The sequence below is a fragment of the Cherax quadricarinatus genome, chromosome 30 (assembly GCF_038502225.1).
Source record: "Cherax quadricarinatus isolate ZL_2023a chromosome 30, ASM3850222v1, whole genome shotgun sequence".
NCBI classification, from domain to species: domain Eukaryota; kingdom Metazoa; phylum Arthropoda; class Malacostraca; order Decapoda; family Parastacidae; genus Cherax; species Cherax quadricarinatus.
The window spans coordinates 28,198,099-28,218,114 of NC_091321.1; the positions used below are offsets into that span (position 1 = coordinate 28,198,099).

Below are 20,016 nucleotides of genomic sequence, written 5' to 3' on the forward strand. Positions count from 1 at the left end.
AGTGTTTTTATCCATTGTGTATGCATAGGTATAAATACATACCCAATACTTGACATAGAACATAAAGACGCTCCTCAAACCTCCACCATACAGACCCCACCCCATAATACTATACAACATAATAGTCCAAGATTCACACACACAGCAGCAGCATACGCCACCTCAACCACACCAGCGTACCTTAGGCGCACACAGGCGCAGGCAGCAACACCTCTAAACAGAACCTAACACTACTCATACTCCACAATTTGCAGACACATCTGAAAAGCACATATCAAGTCACTTTCATCCTAACACTGGGCACATGCCCCTCAAGGCGCACGCTATCCGACGCTCCCAGACACACACGCCATTAACCGGCGCTGCCATCAAGCATCAGACCTCACCACACCTTCCACGATGATTCCCGCCCCTATCTAAACCCCCCCTCGCAACCTAGCTAAGGTTTCCTCCCTCGCTTCCCACTACTACTTTTGCTTGCCCACTTGGGCCCTGGGGCCACGTTTGCCACGCTCTCCACGCACGACACCCGGGCCACCTGGCACCACCTGCTGTCGCTGCTCACCTCCACTAGCGCACCGCCCCCCATCTACCGATGCTTTCTTCCCTGTGCGTTGAGCCGGCGCCAGGACGTCGTCAGAATCCGACATTGCTGCCGCCCTCTTCCTCGTCCCAGCGTCCTTCTCCATGTTTTTGACTGGATCGTCCACACGATGAACCTCCACCACCACCTTCGTCTCAGCCTTCTGACGAGGGGTCACCACGTCCCCGCCAGCCCCACCAGCACCAACAACAGCCTCCTGCTGCTCTACTGCCACGGACACGATCTCCGCACTGGCTGTCGGCACAGCCGGGGAGACCACATCCGTAGATGAGAACATGGTATGCAAAACAGACGCTATTGTCGCATCCAAGTCCTCCACTTCCACCGTCACCTGGTCCTCCCCGGAAGCCTGCTGTACCACCGGCGATGCAGATGACTCGAGAGACGACAGCTCCAGATTCGACACCACCACTGGCTCAATCTCCTCACTCCAAAGCCGACCATGCCCACCATCTCCTTTTCGTCCATGTATGGGAGCCTCCTGCCCATCGTCATTCGTTGATTCACCGGCCGGCCTTCTGGCCTGCCCGCGCTGCCCACACTCTACTGCCATATGATCATAGTCACCGCAGAGGCGGCACGTCCGTCGTTGACCAGCATACGACACCATGACCTGTGTGCGGAAGTCATCAAGGTACACATATGATGGTATGGCCTGGCGTAGAGACATCTTAAGGGTAAACGAACCGTCTGGGAGACCAGCATACGCCCCAGCCACCCTATTGCCTTATTTAGCCATGTGTACCACTCCGTATCTTCTGAAAACACTGCGGAGATCCGTTGCATCGGCCTCGAAGGGCACATTGCGCATTTTCACCCACGTATATTGTCGAGAGACATCCACCATACGCACATGCACGTCAGGGGACACATCTACGCAGAGATCTTGGAATTGCTCAACCCATCAGTTACACAACCCAGGGCAACATGGGTTTAGAACAGGTCGCTCCTGTCTGTCTCAACTATTGGACCACTACGACAAGGTCCTAAATGCACTAGAAGACAAAAAGAATGCAGATGTAATATATACAGACTTTGCAAAAGCCTTCGACAAGTGTGACCATGGCGTAATAGCGCACAAAATGCGTGCTAAAGGAATAACAGGAAAAGTCGGTCGATGGATCTATAATTTCCTCACTAACAGAACACAGAGAGTAGTCGTCAACAGAGTAAAGTCCGAGGCAGCTACGGTGAAAAGCTCTGTTCCACAAGGCACAGTACTCGCTCCCATCTTGTTCCTCATCCTTATATCCGACATAGACAAGGATGTCAGCCACAGCACCGTGTCTTCCTTTGCAGATGACACCCGAATCTGCATGACAGTGTCTTCCATTGCAGACACTGCAAAGCTCCAGGCAGACATCAACCAAATCTTTCAGTGGGCTGCAGAAAACAATATGAAGTTCAACGATGAGAAATTTCAATTACTCAGATATGGTAAACATGAGGAAATTAAATCTTCATCAGAGTACAAAACAAATTCTGGCCACAAAATAGAGCGAAACACCAACGTCAAAGACCTGGGAGTGATCATGTCGGAGGATCTCACCTTCAAGGACCATAACATTGTATCAATCGCATCTGCTAGAAAAATGACAGGATGGATAATGAGAACCTTCAAAACTAGGGAGGCCAAGCCCATGATGACACTCTTCAGGTCACTTGTTCTATCTAGGCTGGAATATTGCTGCACACTAACAGCACCTTTCAAGGCAGGTGAAATTGCCGACCTAGAAAATGTACAGAGAACTTTCACGGCGCGCATAACGGAGATAAAACACCTCAATTATTGGGAGCGCTTGAGGTTCCTAAACCTGTATTCCCTGGAACGCAGGAGGGAGAGATACATGATTATATACACCTGGAAAATCCTAGAGGGACTAGTACCGAACTTGCACACGAAAATCACTCACTACGAAAGCAAAAGACTTGGCAGACGATGCACCATCCCCCCAATGAAAAGCAGGGGTGTCACTAGCACGTTAAGAGACCATACAATAAGTGTCAGGGGCCCGAGACTGTTCAACTGCCTCCCAGCATACATAAGGGGGATTACCAACAGACCCCTGGCAGTCTTCAAGCTGGCACTGGACAAGCACCTAAAGTCAGTTCCGGATCAGCCGGGCTGTAGCTCGTATGTTGGTTTGCGTGCAGCCAGCAGCAACAGCCTGGTTGATCAGGCTCTGATCCACCAGGAGGCCTGGTCTCAGACCGGGCCGCGGGGGCGTTGACCCCCGGAACTCTCTCCAGGTAAACTCCAGGTAAACTCCAGCTTCTCGTACACTGGCTCGTAGAGTAGTTTCACAAATATCCGGTAGGCGCCATTTAATGCCACACCGTACAAATCCTTGTCCGCAATACCATAAGTGTCACGGATAATCTTAGGTAGCAAAACTTGTTCATTCTCAGGCGTAATCGCCCCCCGAACAAGCTGTATACCAACGGTATTCACCCGCCTCCTCACGCTGAATACCATGACGTCACTGAATAGCTTGCTAGACTGTCAGCAGAGAGGTATGAGGCACGTCCACACTCCCTGGCAGCTAGGTCGCGAATGTCAACATGTCTATGTATTATGTATATAAAGTTATAAATGAAATATTAAAAAATAATTATTATCTTCAAGTACGTAGTTCTTTAGAAAAAAAAGTGTTAAGCAAATGGCGTGTCAAGGAGACTCATACAGGTAGGACACAGCAAGGTATGAGACAGTGGTTGATCAGTGTCAGGAAGACTCATACAGGTGGGACACAGCAAGGTATGAGACAGTGGTTGATCAGTGTCAGGAAGACTCATACAGGTGGGTCATAGCCAAGTATGAGACTAACTAATTCAATGGTTAAGGAGTGGTTTACTTGTTAGCATGAGAGTCGCGGCCGCTGACTGGCTATCTCCACCACAGCAAAAGTTACTCCCTCAGACACTGCTCAACACTGGTATTACTCGGGTTACAGGACCACATATAGACGTCTTCTATAACGCTGTGCCTCTGTCATCTAGGTTTGTCGGGGATGTCTTGCTTTGATTTCCTCTTTGAGTGTGGATAACTCAATATACCACTGTGTACGTTTCAAATTAGTGTTCGTAGCAGTTCATACACCCCCTGCTATCACCCTCCAAATACTTTCATTATAAACCAGTTACGCGTAATTCTGTCTGCCCAAGTTTTTTTTTTTTTTAAGATTCTATATATTCATTAATTCCTGTGTACTTCATCGTGCAAAGTTACATATAGTCAAATGATTAATTAGACGTGTGCATCATCTGGGTTATCTTTATTTTTGTGGATTTTTCGCCATCCAGTGGTTTTGCTAATACATGCACATAATCGGGACACTAGCTTTGTATAGAAGACAGAAAAATATATTTTGGGTTTAAACTTGAGAATTAAAATTCTGAAGTCTTAAATAATAAAATTCTTTATTTGTTAATATTACAATGTGGGGTTTACATATAAGATATGACATAAGATACTTTATTACAAAGGCCAATAGTATGCCTAGGCATTTCGGGCATTTCTTGTCTTTTGATCTTGAACCTCTAACTTACTACCTCCGACAGTTCTTTCCAGGTCTGGGTTAAGGAAAAATGCAATTACTTGTTTTAACATCAGCTGTGGAAAATACTGTATATATTTTCCAGAAATACAGTAGTTATATGTAAATAAATGGCCATAATGTATTTAATAAAAATTATCGAAAATGGGAAGCTGCGCCTGCGCAGAAGGTCTCTCGCCATTGTTTGAATTTGGATTAGAAACGTTGGTGTAATGGGAAGAATTTTTCGTGCTCTAGAGGTTAAAATTGGGCCGACTCCTCTCAAATAGGAGGCGAAATTGTTGGATGTGCATTTCTGTATGACTTGAGATATCAGGGGACTGGACAAGACAACTCCAGGAACCTCGGATAAGTCTATGATGTTTTAACTCTGGCCAGTGTTATTTTCATGTATAGACAGAGGTTTTCTGAGTATGATGCACCTTGATTTCCAGTCAAATTGGTGAGTGATTTTAAGATATTCTCCTTCTGTTATGTAAATTGTGTGTGTGTATATATATATATAATTCTTTATTAATTTAATATACAGTCCACCAGATTTTATTTACCAGAATTCTTGTTGATGCCTCTTTAATTTGTAATTAATAGGTCTAGAGCAACTTGTGGATATGACAGTGATAGGTATCGAAGGAATTTTTTTTTTTTTTTTTTTTTTTGCGACCTAGGTGTCCCAAATTCCTACTTGTATAACTGATAAATAATTATCTTTGTTCATTTACTGTTATGTACATAATGATACATTCAAATAAATGTAATTTTCCACATCAGCTGTCGTCTAGACAAGCCTTACTGGTGTTTCATAAATGACCTTACAGCCAATATCATCCAACCCTCCCCCCCCCCGGCTCTAAATAACAATGTTTCTTTTTGTATTAGTTTTACCACATTTCAATTACTTAAAAAAAATTCTTAACCCAGTAGTGATTAGGAACCATCATTCTTGTCCCTCCCTTGTTTTTACTCTGCTTTTCTCACTGCTCTGTTCTAACCTAATATTTCTCTCCATTCATGATATGCCCTTTAATGCATAAGACTATTTTCTCTGCCAGTTCTAGAAAGGCATTAGATTTTTTTTATTGCTCCTTTAACTGAATTATGCTTGTAAAGGTAAATGATTCGCTCCATGAATGTGTTGAAGCAATATTGAGAAGCACCCTGCGGGACTGGTTTTGTCGTGGGTATTAAATTTATCTTCCCTGTTATTCCTGTTGGCGTTTATTTTGGGACTTCGTAAGTCCACAAGTTAATTTTGTAATTAAAAATTGTCAGCAGCTGCTGTTACTGTAGTCGCATCTCGTGCATGGCCAAAAACTGTTGATCTGATTTCTTACTTTCCCAGACCCTACCTCTTTGGTATGCTGCCGGACCTGTACCAGGCTTGTGGTTATGCTGGTAAGAATGTAGGAAAGTATTGTGTGTGGGTGCCCACTGATACTGTGATAGACCATAGGGTTGTGGCTTCGTGACTGCAGCAGAAGCTGCAAGGTTATTGCTAATCTAATGCCTCGTTTTGCTGCTTAAATGACTGCTGGATGAAGGAGCACTTCTACATTGGCACTTCTCTCTAATGCCACATGTCTAGTAACTATCGACTGAAATTCCAAAGGAACTGAATGCATCTCACGGCAGCAAAATGCTGGATGATTGAGATTCTCAGACATCTGTGTGAAACTTGCTTTAAGGCCTTAAGTCTGCGCAGGCTTGCGTTCATTAATTCGAGTGAAGTATTCTTGGAAGACTGTTTTTCCTAGGATACTCTGGTTTATTAATCACGAAAGCATCATGTATGGTTTTCGTTGTTATTCGGATTGTGGCAAAGTCGGTGGTCTAAAAATTTCTTTTTTAGACTTGCTTATGCTACCCTCGCAGGAAGGGACTTAAATTTCATTTATTTCATTAGCTGTACAGGGTTGCTAGGAAGGTGAGGTTGTTTCAATGAAACTAACCTATTCTATTTTCCTTTGAATTTAGCATAATTATCTCTTTCTTCCAGTTAGTGTATAATCCCTACGGGTTAATATATAATGTACGATGACAATGCTTCTGGAGCCAGAAGCTTTACCACAACAGAGGGCTTCTACCCATGTATGTGGCACCCACTCCAAAAAGTTCTCGTAAATACGAGTATGTAAACTATGCACTGCTGGCAGACAATTATGATCCTACATAAGCAAATGTATAGCCAGCATCCTGCAAGGACTTTGCAGAGCGTAGTATACTTGGTGATTCATATCTCAGTAGCGCTGAACTACCCACCTGACCACTCCTCACTCGCCCTAGTCCCTCTTGGGATACCCGTCCACCCCTGGAAAGGGGGGCGGTTAATTAATCCAATGAGAGTAGCACCTGATATGGTTCCTATACAGGGGGGGGGGGGAAGACGTCAGCCCCCATTCTCGTACGGGGGGAGGGGCCACAGGAGTCGGCACCCACTTCCAGTGGGGGAGGGACCAGCCGTCGGCACCCCCTTCCCGTACGGGGGGGGGGGTGGCACCAGGCGTCGGCTCTCCGAGGTTTGGAGTATACATACTAAGGTGAAAGAGAACAAGGAAGACTTGGATTAGATCTCTACCTAAACCTAATTAGTAACTTTGTTTTGAAGTTTGCTAGAAGACCCTAGACTATTAGTGATATTAGACTGGAATCTCGTATTGGGTAGTTTAATAAATTTGTTCGCCTATAGCCATTCTGTGGATGGTAGTGAAGGTTAGACATGAAGGTCTCAGGCTCTGGGTCCCAGTATTTAGATAAAAAAAAATTTAACGTTGATTATGAATTTTCACATATTAGAATGTAAGTTAAGAGTTTTATAAATATGCCCAATATTTTAGCAAAATAAGGTTTAAATTCAGAGAAGCCTATTTACAGTAGGTAAATGTTATTTTTTCCCAGAATGGCTGAAATATACGACCGTGCTTAAAATTAATTTTACATTTAACACTTGCCGATTATGAATTTAAAATCATTTGGAGATGCAAGACTTTCTAATGATATATTTAGTTAGGTGTACATTAGCTGATGGTGCCCCGTGGCCTAGTGACTAAAGCTCTCACTTCACACAGCCAGGGTCCGGGTTAGTCCCAGCGAGGGTAGAAACCTTCGGCGTGTTTCCTTACACCGGTTGTCTGTCCACCCATCAGTAAAATGGGTACCTGGGTGTTAGTGGACTGGTGTGGGTCGCATCCTGGGACAACTGACCTAATTTGCCCGAAATGCTCTGTATAATGAGTGGCTTTCTATATACTAGTATGTCATTGATGTCAGCTAGGTCTGTATATCTTGTACATGTACTTCTAGAAATTAAAATATTAAACTGGTGTACCTGTGGCCCAGCCAGAGCTGGGTCGCAGTTAGCTGGTTTTACTTATTGTATGCACCGAACACGTAGCTCCTACCTTATGATAGACCGACTAATGTCAATCTCCCTGAGCCGAGAGCTAATGAACGAGAAATACTGACTCTGAGAGGCTATACTAGAACTAACATCCTGTGAAACATTTACCTAACGTCACACACTTATATCTGTATTATACCAGGAGTTTCGGGGGTCAACGCCCCCGCGGCCCGGTCTATGACCAGGCCTGGTAGATCAGGACCTGATAAACCAGGCTGTTACTATTGGCTGCACACAAACCGACATACGAACCACAGCCTGGCTGGTCAGGTGATAACTTTAGGTAACTGTCCCACGCTTTCTTGAAAGACAGCCAGGGGTCTACTGGTAATCCCCCCTTGTGTATGCAGGGAGGCAGTTGAACAGTTCTGGGCCCCCTGACACTTATTGTCTTTATCGTGCTAGTGGCGCCCCTGCTTTTCATTGGAAGAATATTGCATCGTCTGCAGAGTCTTTTGCTTTCATAGCAAAAGTGTATATAGTCTTGTATCTCTCCCGCCTGCGTTCTAGGGAATACAGTTCGAGTAAGTTCAAACGTTCCATTTAATTTAGGTGTTTTATCGCACTTGTGTGTGCCGTTGAAGGTTTTCTGTCAATTTTCTAGGTCGGCAGTTTCACCTGCCTTGAAAGGCGCTATTACTGTACAGCAGTATTCTAGCCTAGATAGAATAAGCAACCTGAAGAATATCTTGGGCTTGGCATCCTGTGATTTTTTTTTTCTAGCAGATGCGATTGATACAATGTTGTGGTCTTTGAAGGTTGATATCCTCTGACATCACTCCCAGATCTTTCACATTAGTTTTTCGCCCTCTGTTGTGTGGATGGAATTTGTTTTATACTCCGATGTAGTTTTAATTTCCCCACGTTTTCCATATCGGAGTAATTGAAATTTTTGAATATTGAACTTCATATTTTTTTCTGCAGCTCATTTAAGGATTTGGTTGATGTCCGCCTGGAGTCGTGCACTGGCATCAATGGAGTACACTCGTGCAAATTCGGGTGTCATCTGCATAGGCAGACACGGTGCTGTGGCTTGCATCCCTGTCTTTCAGATACGAGGATGAGGAACGGGATGGGAGAGTGCGCTGTGCCTTATGGAACAGCTTTTTCCCAGTAGGCACCTCAGACTTTACTCTTGTTTACTACTACTTGTGTTACTTTTCCTATTATTCCTTTATAATTCATCGTGTGCGCTGTTACACCATGGTCACACTTGTCAAAGGGTTTTGTAAAGTCTGTGTATATTACATCTGCATTCTGTTTGTCTTCTGGAGCATCCAGGACCTTATAGTAGTTGGGACAGGCAGAAGCGACCTGCTCTAAACCCATGTTGCCCTGGGTTGTGTAACTGATGGGCATCTAGATGAGTGGCGATCTTGCTTCTTAGAACCCTTTCAAAATTTTTTATGATGTGGGATGTTAGTGCTATCGGTTTTTGTGGAATGGGGCTATGCTCCCTCTCCGTAGGATGTTAAAAGCACTTGATAGGGGTTTCTTGCAGTTCTTGATTAACAGTTCCAAGAATCTGGGCCCGGGGGAGAGTGCATGGACATGTCATTTATCGCCTTTTCGAAGTCATTTGGTGTCAGGATAATATCAGATACGTTTGAATCTACCAGATTTTGTCGCGCTCAAAAAAAAAAATCATTTAGGCCTTTGACTCTATTTAGCGGCTCGCTAAAGTCGTATTAGGACTTGAGTGGCTCACTCATTTCCTAGCTGTCATCTGTGTAAGACCCATCTCGTTTAAGTAGCGGCCCAATACTGGATGTTATCAAAATAGATTTGGCATAAATGTTTCGGGTTTCTTTCAATTTCCGGGGTTAAAAATCCGAACGAAATCTTATCTTATCCTGACTCCTATAAGATTCCTTTGGCTTCAGTTCGATGTTTGCTATTTCTGATCAGTGCCTCTCTTCGTATTACACGGTAGATATTTACCAGTTTTGTGAAGCTTGCACAACTGTTGATCTATGCCAAAAACTGTCTAAAGCTTCTTGCTCATGTAACTATAATTTGCAGAAGGAAGCGAAGTGGACTGCACCTCAGAGCAGCAGCTTAGGAGCGACGTGTTCTTCACGATAAAGGACCTTAGGCAGTCTCTCCAGAAACACCTGTGCGTGATACAGTTGAAGAAAGATTATCAAATGTGGATGTAAATAAGTGTAAAAAAGAATTAATTAAAAGTTTTGCCAGTTGCATAAGCTGTATCGGACTGATAGCTAATTGTAGAGATAATATTGTTATACACGGTAATTATAACGTATGAAATAAAAATTACTAAAGGTTTCATTAATAGTAACATGACAAAATCGAGGACTGAACTTAAATTTTCATACCCTAAACGTGAGAGAGAGACAGTCAAATGTAATACTAGTACTTTTAAAGCCAAAACAAACATAAAAAGAGATAACGACGACCTAAGGAAAACTGAAAGGGTCAAGGCGCGAGACAGGGTAACCACGGCTCTTGATGTTCCTGTCAAGCCAGTGAGTAGCAAGACTAATACATCCGAGAGGAGCTCGGATAAGCGCGATCCTTCTGTCACGGCATGTAGGAACGCAAACAGCAGCTATGGCGACCCAGCAAAAAGAGCGGCGGAACCTCGGAATGCAGAGAAACTACAGACTCCTCGTTCTAATTTAATCACAGTTCACTGCGTCCCTCTTTCAGAAAGGGCCAATCATCAGCTTGCAGATACCAGTCACCACTCTGACGCAGGTCGTTACCACCCTTATCCTCACGGCGCAGGTCGTTACCACCGTTATCCTCACGGCGCAGGTCGTTACCACCTACATCCTCACGATGCAGGTCGTTACCACCTACAACCTCACGACGCAGGTCGTTACCACCTACATCCTCATACCAGCATTAGGTACCATAGTAATGAATTTCCTCATACCAGATTTACTAACTTCCGTCAACATCCGTATACTAGTCATTACCAACGTCTTGACAGTCGTCAAAGAGATTACTTCCATTACTCCAAACCCGGCTTTCACTCCCGCCACCTTCCCAATACCAACATTCACATCAGCACAACACAGGGTCATAACAAAAGTTATGAGAAAGATAATGTGAACAAAACTCAGAAAAAAGATGACAGTCGCAAAAGTTTTGAACATATTAGGAATGGAGGTGTGATAGAGCGTAACTTTAAGTCAAACTTAAGCTGGCACACGCCAGTCAATAAGACAGAAATGACTCGAGAAGAAAAACTGACAAAATCTGAAAAAGATGCGAAAGTAGATAAAATTCGCATCAAATTACAGAATTTGGAAAAAAGCAAAAAGGAAAACAATAGAGAAAGAGAGAGAGCTGTGAAGTGTGGAAGCAGTAGAGAAAAATCTAGATACAAGCAATCAGAGGAAAATGTAATTAATAGAGGACAAGTGAATCTCGGTAAGTGTGAAACTAAAGTGTCAAGTTCATCTGATGTTCATCACTTTACTCCCTCATCCAGGAGTCTCTACATTTCAGACATCAAAAACGCAAATGTCAAAACTAGTCACAAAAGTGACAAAATTAGGGAAAAGTTGAAAAAGAGAAAAACAGACCAATTAAAAGTTTTGGGTCGACACATGGTGACGTGTTCATATGTAATGGAAGACAAAGTGGTGGACACTTGTCCACTTGGCCACATCCTGGACCCAGTATTCACTTCCTTCAACATAACTACGGGACGCCTCACGGCCTTCTGCACTTCTTGCAACATTAAAATATATATGAATCAAACTTGGACTCCGGAGCTATGAGAAGCCTCGCGATATTATCACATGAGCATTATAGTACCTTAATATAGTAAATAAAGACTTGACGCTATAATAAATACACATAGGAAAAGTTTCGCCCGTGAACGGTCATTATTAATTTTTCTTGTATTTTATGAAAGCTTATTCGTAGGTCAAATGTTGTACCAATAAACTTTGCTAATTACCACAACTGAGTGTTGCTGTTTATATATTTAAGAAACTACCTGGAGTTTACCTGGAGAGTTCCGGGGGTCAACGCCCCCGCGGCCCGGTCTGTGACTAGGCCTCCTGGTGGATCAGAGCCTGATCAACCAGGCTGTTACTGCTGGCTGCACGCAAACCAACGTACGAGCCACAGCCCGAGTGGTCAGGAACCGACTTAAGGTGCTTGTCCAGTGCCAGCTTGAAGACTGCCAGGGTCTGTTGGTAATCCCCCTTAATGCTGTGGAGGTTGTCCCACCTGAGGTGGCAGGTTCAGTCCCACCTGAGGTGGCAGGTTCAGTCCCACCTGAGGTGGCAGGTTCAGTCCCACCTGAGGTGGCAGGTTCAGTCCCACCTGAGGTGGTAGGTTCAGTCCCACCTGAGGTGGTAGGTTCAGTCCCACCTGAGGTGGTAGGTTCAGTCCCACCTGAGGTGGTAGGTTCAGTCCCACCTGAGGTGGTAGGTTCAGTCCCACCTGAGGTGGTAGGTTCAGTCCCACCTGAGGTGGTAGGTTCAGTCCCACCTGAGGTGGTAGGTTCAGTCCCACCTGAGGTGGTAGGTTCAGTCCCACCTGAGGTGGTAGGTTCAGTCCCACCTGAGGTGGTAGGTTCAGTCCCACCTGAGGTGGTAGGTTCAGTCCCACCTGAGGTGGTAGGTTCAGTCCCACCTGAGGTGGTAGGTTCAGTCCCACCTGAGGTGGTAGGTTCAGTCCCACCTGAGGTGGTAGGTTCAGTCCCCCCTGAGGTGGCAGGTTCAGTCCCCCCTGAGGTGGCAGGTTCAGTCCCCCCTGAGGTGGCAGGTTCAGTCCCCCCTGAGGTGGCAGGTTCAGTCCCCCCTGAGGTGGCAGGTTCAGTCCCCCCTGAGGTGGCAGGTTCAGTCCCCCCTGAGGTGGCAGGTTCAGTCCCCCCTGAGGTGGCAGGTTCAGTCCCCCCTGAGGTGGCAGGTTCAGTCCCCCCTGAGGTGGCAGGTTCAGTCCCCCCTGAGGTGGCAGGTTCAGTCCCCCCTGAGGTGGCAGGTTCAGTCCCCCCTGAGGTGGCAGGTTCAGTCCCCCCTGAGGTGGCAGGTTCAGTCCCCCCTGAGGTGGCAGGTTCAGTCCCCCCTGAGGTGGCAGGTTCAGTCCCACCTGAGGTGGCAGGTTCAGTCCCACCTGAGGTGGCAGGTTCAGTCCCACCTGAGGTGGCAGGTTCAGTCCCACCTGAGGTGGCAGGTTCAGTCCCACCTGAGGTGGCAGGTTCAGTCCCACCTGAGGTGGCAGGTTCAGTCCCACCTGAGGTGGCAGGTTCAGTCCCACCTGAGGTGGCAGGTTCAGTCCCACCTGAGGTGGCAGGTTCAGTCCCACCTGAGGTGGCAGGTTCAGTCCCACCTGAGGTGGCAGGTTCAGTCCCACCTGAGGTGGCAGGTTCAGTCCCACCTGAGGTGGCAGGTTCAGTCCCACCTGAGGTGGCAGGTTCAGTCCCACCTGAGGTGGCAGGTTCAGTCCCACCTGAGGTGGCAGGTTCAGTCCCACCTGAGGTGGCAGGTTCAGTCCCACCTGAGGTGGCAGGTTCAGTCCCACCTGAGGTGGCAGGTTCAGTCCCACCTGAGGTGGCAGGTTCAGTCCCACCTGAGGTGGCAGGTTCAGTCCCACCTGAGGTGGCAGGTTCAGTCCCACCTGAGGTGGCAGGTTCAGTCCCACCTGAGGTGGCAGGTTCAGTCCCACCTGAGGTGGCAGGTTCAGTCCCACCGGAGGTGGCAGGTTCAGTCCCACCGGAGGAGGCAGGTTCAGTCCCACCGGAGGAGGCAGGTTCAGTCCCACCGGAGGAGGCAGGTTCAGTCCCACCGGAGGAGGCAGGTTCAGTCCCACCGGAGGAGGCAGGTTCAGTCCCACCGGAGGAGGCAGGTTCAGTCCCACCGGAGGAGGCAGGTTCAGTCCCACCGGAGGAAAGTTCATTTTATGATTTGGCCTTATTTTTCTGAACTTTGTTCACTTTGAAATTATGGGAATTGCTAGATTTACGAAGTGAGTCTAGCAGCATCACTTCTGCGAATTACCTTAGCAATTGCAGTTTCAAATATATTTATCTCTGGCTTTACCTGATAATAAATTAACATTTACAATGTAATTCGCTGTATAAATTGTTTGATTAAATAGTTTGTCTTCATAATTTTATTTTATTTGCAATTTAGTCTGGGTCATCTTTCAAATACGTAAATAAAATAGGTTTTTATTAAATATCGAGTGAATCTCTCCATCGTAACCCACTCCAGGTAATACTAAAATTTCCTTTATGACACGAAAGGTAATTCTTGAATGTTCTTCAAAAATTTTATTTTTCCATCAACTGCTCATTAACCTTGTTAACCATTATTTATTATTATAATCATGGGAAAGCGCTAAACCCGTATGATTATACAGTGCCTGTGGAGGGGAGGTGTTGAAAAGTATTCAGGCTTAATTCAGGGAACCGGAGCAGATCCAATTCCCTAGATCAAGAGCCCCTCACCAGCGTCAAGGAACCTCCCTTGAGAACTGTTAACCTCCAGTGGTCCAGCAAAAATGGAAAAATCAAATACTTTTAACTAGTGACGTAGGTTGTTAGGCAGTTACCTCTTGTCAGTTTTCACTAAAGTGAGACGATACACACTTGTCTAAGGTTAGCTAACCTTCATATGGTGTGCTGAAACGTTAGTGGTTAGATAAATATTAGGTCGGTATGGTACAGATAGCAAATTAGCCTGGTAGTTTTAGGACTGGCTTGCCATGGTTCGAGGGCAACGAGTTGGTAGTGCCTCTATAAAGATTTATAATCTAATTTTCCTATACTTCGATAGCTTTAAGCTCTCAAGTTTAGAGCTTAGTAAATATACCACTGAGGGAGGTCCCCTGAAACCAGTTAATAACTCTTGATCCGGGAATTAAACCTTGTCTCTTCCAAACGTCGAACTTTATTTTCTCTCGAAGTCCATGCGTTAAATGATCATTAAAGGCTTGGCATTCCATCCCCCCAGATTATAATATGAAAGCCAGTCATTTCTGGCTGCCTACCACTATTATTGGCTGAACCACGATTGCACGGCTGTGCGTTATTATAATCAAACGGTATCGCTAAGCCCAGCTCAACTAGTTGTAAAGGAGCTTCCCTGGTGTTGGCCCAACACTGGGCAGGGTAGGTGGTTTCCAGGAAGCATTAGCACCGTCCGTCATGGTGATACTGGTCAAGGTTTAGTACATGGTTTCATCTTCATTTATTTTCTCTGCTTCCTCTAATTTTTCGTCTAAACCTATGACTGGCAAGAACTAAGCTCTATTCTTTAGGATCCCAGGCAACAGTGGAAGCCAGGGTCTACGAGAGGGGGTTCAGCCGGTACATTGGTCAGAGTCCCGGCTGGGCTGTGACTTTCTGAAGGGACTCTATAAGAGATTTATTTTAATTTTTCCCATCTGATTTTTTAATTTCAGCTATTTCAATTTATTTAGAAAAATAATTATATAAAATTCGCTTATACTTCTGAATTCTGTCAGATCATCGCTCACATTTATGGTGCACCCAGGAAGATTTTGCAGCAGAAATGCAACATTTACCATTAGCACATAAAGCAAATTTTGGAAAACAGAGAACTGAGGTCTCTAGAATTGCTAAATTTATTAAGACTGTACAAACTTTGAGATATTTCCAAATGTTTGCGTCAGTTGGAGAATACTGTTGACAATTCCACCTACACGAGCGTCCGCAGAAAGATCTAAAACTCTAACACATCAAAAGCTTAATTAAGGTATACTTACTATGTCTCAAACCAAACTTGTTGATTTAGCAAGACTGAGTATTGAATCAAACATTGCCAGAGATATTTATTTTACTTTGAAAGAACTTATTAAATGTCTAAAAATTTAGGCACTCTTATAATTATAGGTCAAAATTTTTCAAAATCTGTTATCTGGTCATTCTGCTGCGTGGGAAATAAAGCCTTTATGAAAGTTTACCAATGACTTTATTGTACATACTTCAATTCTTAATTTTGAGAGAAGCCTCAGCCTGCCCCCAGGGGCCCCAAAAGTCTTTTTCGCCTTGCAAAGTTTCTCCTGGATACCCTGAGTGGAAGCCCAGCTTGCTCACTGACTTTTCTTAGAACTCAGAATCTCTCTCGGGCAGTCTGTGTTCGACCTGGATAAAGATTCATAAAATTTGAGCAATAAAGAGCAGAAAGGCTCAAAACCATGTGCAAAATCGCCAAGGCAAGTATTGATAGACATAAAACACTCACGCCCAGATCACAAACCACGGAAAAACTCAACTGTCACACATCAATAAAAACGATATTTTCAGTGCACCTCCCTTCAGCGTGGTAAAGGGCTCTTGATCCACGGAATTATCAGTCTTTTTCTCCTCTGGGTTTATTCGTTTTCTTGGAGATATTTTTCTCTTGTGAATTTCGGTTGCCATTCCATTGAAGACCTCAGTAATAGTGCTGTTTGAAGTGGGAATTGGATTGTCGGGATGTGCCTGGCCGGCCACTGGGGCCCAGGTGGGCAGCTTCGTGTATCCTTGGATGACGAGAGTATTCCTGGAGACTGCTTGTTGGTTCGGGAGGTGGCAACCAAAAAAGGCAAGATTCTTGGCATGCTTCCAGCCGCCCGTCTCTTGTTGGCTGAGCCTGGATCTGTTGATGCAGGAGGTGCCATCTCGGTTGTACTGATATACCAGTATACCGTGCAACACTGAAGAGGGGGATATATGGCTTCAGTTTCTCCTCCGAGCTGCCCCTACCCTTTCACAACACACAAACAGAAATCTTAATTTTTGAATAATCTAATTAGTTATGCCTCTTCCTGGCCCCCTCGCCCTTGCGGCATCCTTAGCTGACCCAGGAAGGTCACGGACCTTCCTTTAAACCCAGTAGCACTTGTTAGGCAACACCTAGGTACCCCTTTGATACCCTTGCCCTTTGCTCTACTTCGACCACACTTCCACTTTATCACAACGCATCGATTTTAGACTCATTCGCATGTCATAGGACGGACTAGCTTTATGTCAACGTCCAAACGACCTCGACCTGTACATGACGATCTTGATGCTATTACTGACACTTCTTGCGCATACCCTAAGAAACACTGGAAAACTCTCTCCTTCCAATCTATATTTCAATGACAATCTTTGACGAAATTCTTTTCTCCAACCAACGACATCTGATTACCTCACTGACCATAGCATTCCAGAGCACTTATGAGGCATGTAGGTCAAAACGCGTCCTTACCTGACTTTCATGTTGCTGTGAAGGATTCAGAGCAAGTTAAGTTTTCCCTTATTCACTCTGACGACATCCGCGTCACAACAGACATTCCTTCCTTAAGTTTAGCTGCGGTATTCTCATCCCGCGTACTATTATCCAGCAAGAATTTATGTAATGAAGCCCGGACATTCAGGAGCAACTTGAGCTCCAAAACTTGGTCATCAAAATGGAAACCTATGTCCACCCTGCCCAGGGTCATAGACGCTATTCTAGCAACACTGATAAACTAACCTTCGATGCTGACAGGAGGAGGAGTTAACTGCAAGTCAGTAATTCAGACACTGAGTAAATGGTTTAGAAAACCGACAAGCTGATAGATACCCAAAATGTTGATACCCAAATATTGCACGTCTCATTTATTAATGCAGACACTGCTGACACTGTGGCCACCCAGCCAAGTGCAGTGGATCACTTACAAAATGCCCTGTCTGTGATGCAGCATATCCATCCTGCAGACTGCTTTCCAATTGCGTTTTCCCACTGATGCCCTCTTTACCTGAGAGAACGTGAAATCCATTGTCACAAAGAAAGGGAGGGCCTTTCATACATAATGATAGTGACTATACTCCATCTCAAAAGAAGACTCCCACGGCTCTCCTACTCCAGAGCAGCTCGGCACCCTCAGGTCCCTGTTGTACCATCTTCCACAGTCACCCCTGTGTCCACTCTTATGCGTTCCACAGTTCTGATTTTTCCCACCTCTTCGTCTTCTCTCTTTCTTCCTTTGTCTTTCATTTGTCTTTCATTTTTCCCCCTCTGTGCCTTCCGCCTTGCCCCCTGCTTCGCTCAGTCCTAGACATCCATCCACCCCTCACTTCCTGCCACTACTATCCTCCATGTCTCTTCCAAGATTCCTTGTTTCCAGTACATTACTTGTCCTCTCCCTGTCTCCTCCAATTCTGAAAGCTGTAAGTGCGTCTTCGCCCTGTTCGAAAAGTTGGAGGAAGAATAAATAAAAAACTTCAGGCAACCTCTTGAAGGTCTCCATTCTGGGATACCTAATAAGATAATTAGGTACCATCGCAGGAGGACCTTTGAATGCTTAAATTGTTTTATTTACTTGTTTTTAGGTATCTCTGAAGAGAGGCCTTTAAGAGGTTGCCTAAATTTTTTCCTCTCTTTATAATTTTGCTCATCATTGTCCTCATCGCTCTCGGGCTGTGTGGACAGGCTGCGCAGTCGCTCCTGAATCAGCTGGTTTTCTGCGCAGTTTTCCTCAGTACTTTCATAATGGCGGAAGGTGGACGTAGACGTGTCGACACTCTGTCTTGAACTTGTGAAGGGATCGCTCAATAGTAAGAACACCCATCTTTTGCTGACGGCGATATTAAGAGACACGTATGGCATCGCAAATGAGGCTGCATAGCCCTTGTGGCTTAGCGCTTCTTTTTGATTATAATAATAATAATAATCGCAAATGAGGAGCTCTATGGCGTGTCGTTCAATGGTAGTTCAAGGCTTTTCGTCAAATTCCGGCAGAGCAGCACCTATGAAAATATGGTGGCCAGGTACCAGGATGTGGTTAAGCCGGTTAACCCTGGTGTTACTGTCCGCCTCCATGATGTATCACGGTTTTACACTTGGATCAAGGTGCGTAATGTTTCTTTTGAAGCTGATTATTATTATTATTATTATAATCAAAAAGAAGCGCTAAGCCATTTTGAAGCTGATGAGAGTGATTTAAGGAACGTTTTTGGGCGTTATGGTATGATACATTTGGCGACATTGGGACGCTGGCGTGATGGACCGCTTGTTGGTATGCCGGAAGGGTCTTTTTCCCTTAAAATGTCCCTAAAGCACCCTATACCATCGTACGTGGTGATGGAGGACTTGCGTACTCAAGTCTTCGTTACGTACACGGGTCAGAGACGTACGTGTCGACTATGTGGGACATATGACCACATCGCGGCCCAATGCCCTACGCGACGAGGTAGATCAACGTATGATGCAAGGACTGATGACACAACGAAGCAGCAAACATACGCTATGGCAACGCAGTGCGAGTCTCTGGCACGGGAGACGTGGAGTGAGGAGGTAGAGAGGGAGACAGAGTTGTCTTCTAAATGTGTGACCCTACCTGGAGTTGGAGAGGACGTAGGCTTGGTGTCGGCAATGGGTGAGGAGGATTCTGCAATTTTTTTTTTTTATATTTTTATTTAAAAGGACACAGTACAAGATATAAATAAAAGAACACAATTATTAACCGTTTGAAAATACAATGACCTACCATCAACCCCATAGCATACCACAAGTGTTACATTCATATTGTATTAAAGAATATACCATCACCGAACAATGAAACGAACAGGATAACACCTGCTCAGAAAAAACATCAACAAATTCTAAACCTACAAATCATGCCTATTATACAGTACAGTAAAACCTCCTTGCACAAAGTACACAGATGATATGATGCAGCATACGAAGGATAAAATCATACATTACAATAATTAAACAAAGGCTAACCCAACCCTACAATAAAATTACAAAGACATACCACATAATACTTCCCGCAAATAGCAGGAAACTCTTAACATAATAAAGAGCGAGAGAGCTCCAGCACCGAACAAAAAAAATTAGCAAAAACCAAAAACTCAAAATTTTATGTCTGTGTCCACATAAATCCCCCACAACTCTGTACAATTAGACCCCTTGCACAAAGTGCACAATAAATATTATTTAACATACAAAAATTAAAATTATAAGAACATTAATTTAAACATTAGGCAAACCAAAGCCGACAATAAACATTACATTGGTACATATCACAATGAAACTCCCCAATAAACACTGGGCAGGAAACACCCTCAAGTAAGACATAACATCATATACGCAAGTATCAACCCATACAACTAACAAAATCCTAACATAAGGTATCAAAACTGTCTAGTTACAGGACATAAAAACCTTATCTCCCTATTTGAAACACTAGTACATCATTGCTGTTTTTTTTTTTATATAAACAGTCTAAAAGATAATATATAAACAAATAATTTTTTTTTTTTTTTTTTTTTTCCAAGGTTTAGTCATCATGGTTTTAATTAAGGTTATCCTGTATGCAGTGAACATAACCATAGATTCCAAATCCTCATTCATCTCCCTTCCACTCTATTTATAACCCTCCCACCATCCACACTACAAAGAAGCCTAAACCAACTCACCCTCATGCATCCCCCGGTAGGAGACCAACCCTTTGCCCGCCCTCTGGGTTCATGAGGAGGAGGCCCCCCACAGTGAGAT

General features: G+C 44.5%; 1 protein-coding gene across 3 annotated transcripts; it reads left to right on the plus strand.

The window, feature by feature from the left end:
• The first annotated feature begins 3,455 nt into the window (after window positions 1-3,455).
• On the plus strand, window positions 3,456-11,497 carry LOC128692575 (uncharacterized). Of its 3 annotated transcripts, none has more exons than XM_053781737.2 (2): window positions 3,456-3,604; window positions 9,578-11,497. In XM_053781737.2, the coding sequence occupies exon 2, from the start codon at window positions 9,859-9,861 to the stop codon at window positions 11,308-11,310; it is 1,452 nt and encodes a 483-aa protein (XP_053637712.2). In that variant the 5' UTR covers window positions 3,456-3,604; window positions 9,578-9,858; the 3' UTR covers window positions 11,311-11,497. The 3 variants fall into 3 exon arrangements, with proteins under 3 accessions (XP_053637712.2, XP_053637713.2, XP_053637714.2); XM_053781738.2 differs by having other exon boundaries at window positions 3,513-3,667; XM_053781739.2 differs by lacking the exon at window positions 3,456-3,604 and adding an exon at window positions 8,498-8,668.
• The last annotated feature ends 8,519 nt before the right edge of the window (window positions 11,498-20,016 follow it).

What these genes read in the sequence shown, in the direction of transcription:
- LOC128692575 (XM_053781737.2), top strand. Translation starts at nt 9,859, where the DNA reads ATGACAAAATCGAGGACTGAACTTAAATTTTCATACCCTAAACGTGAG.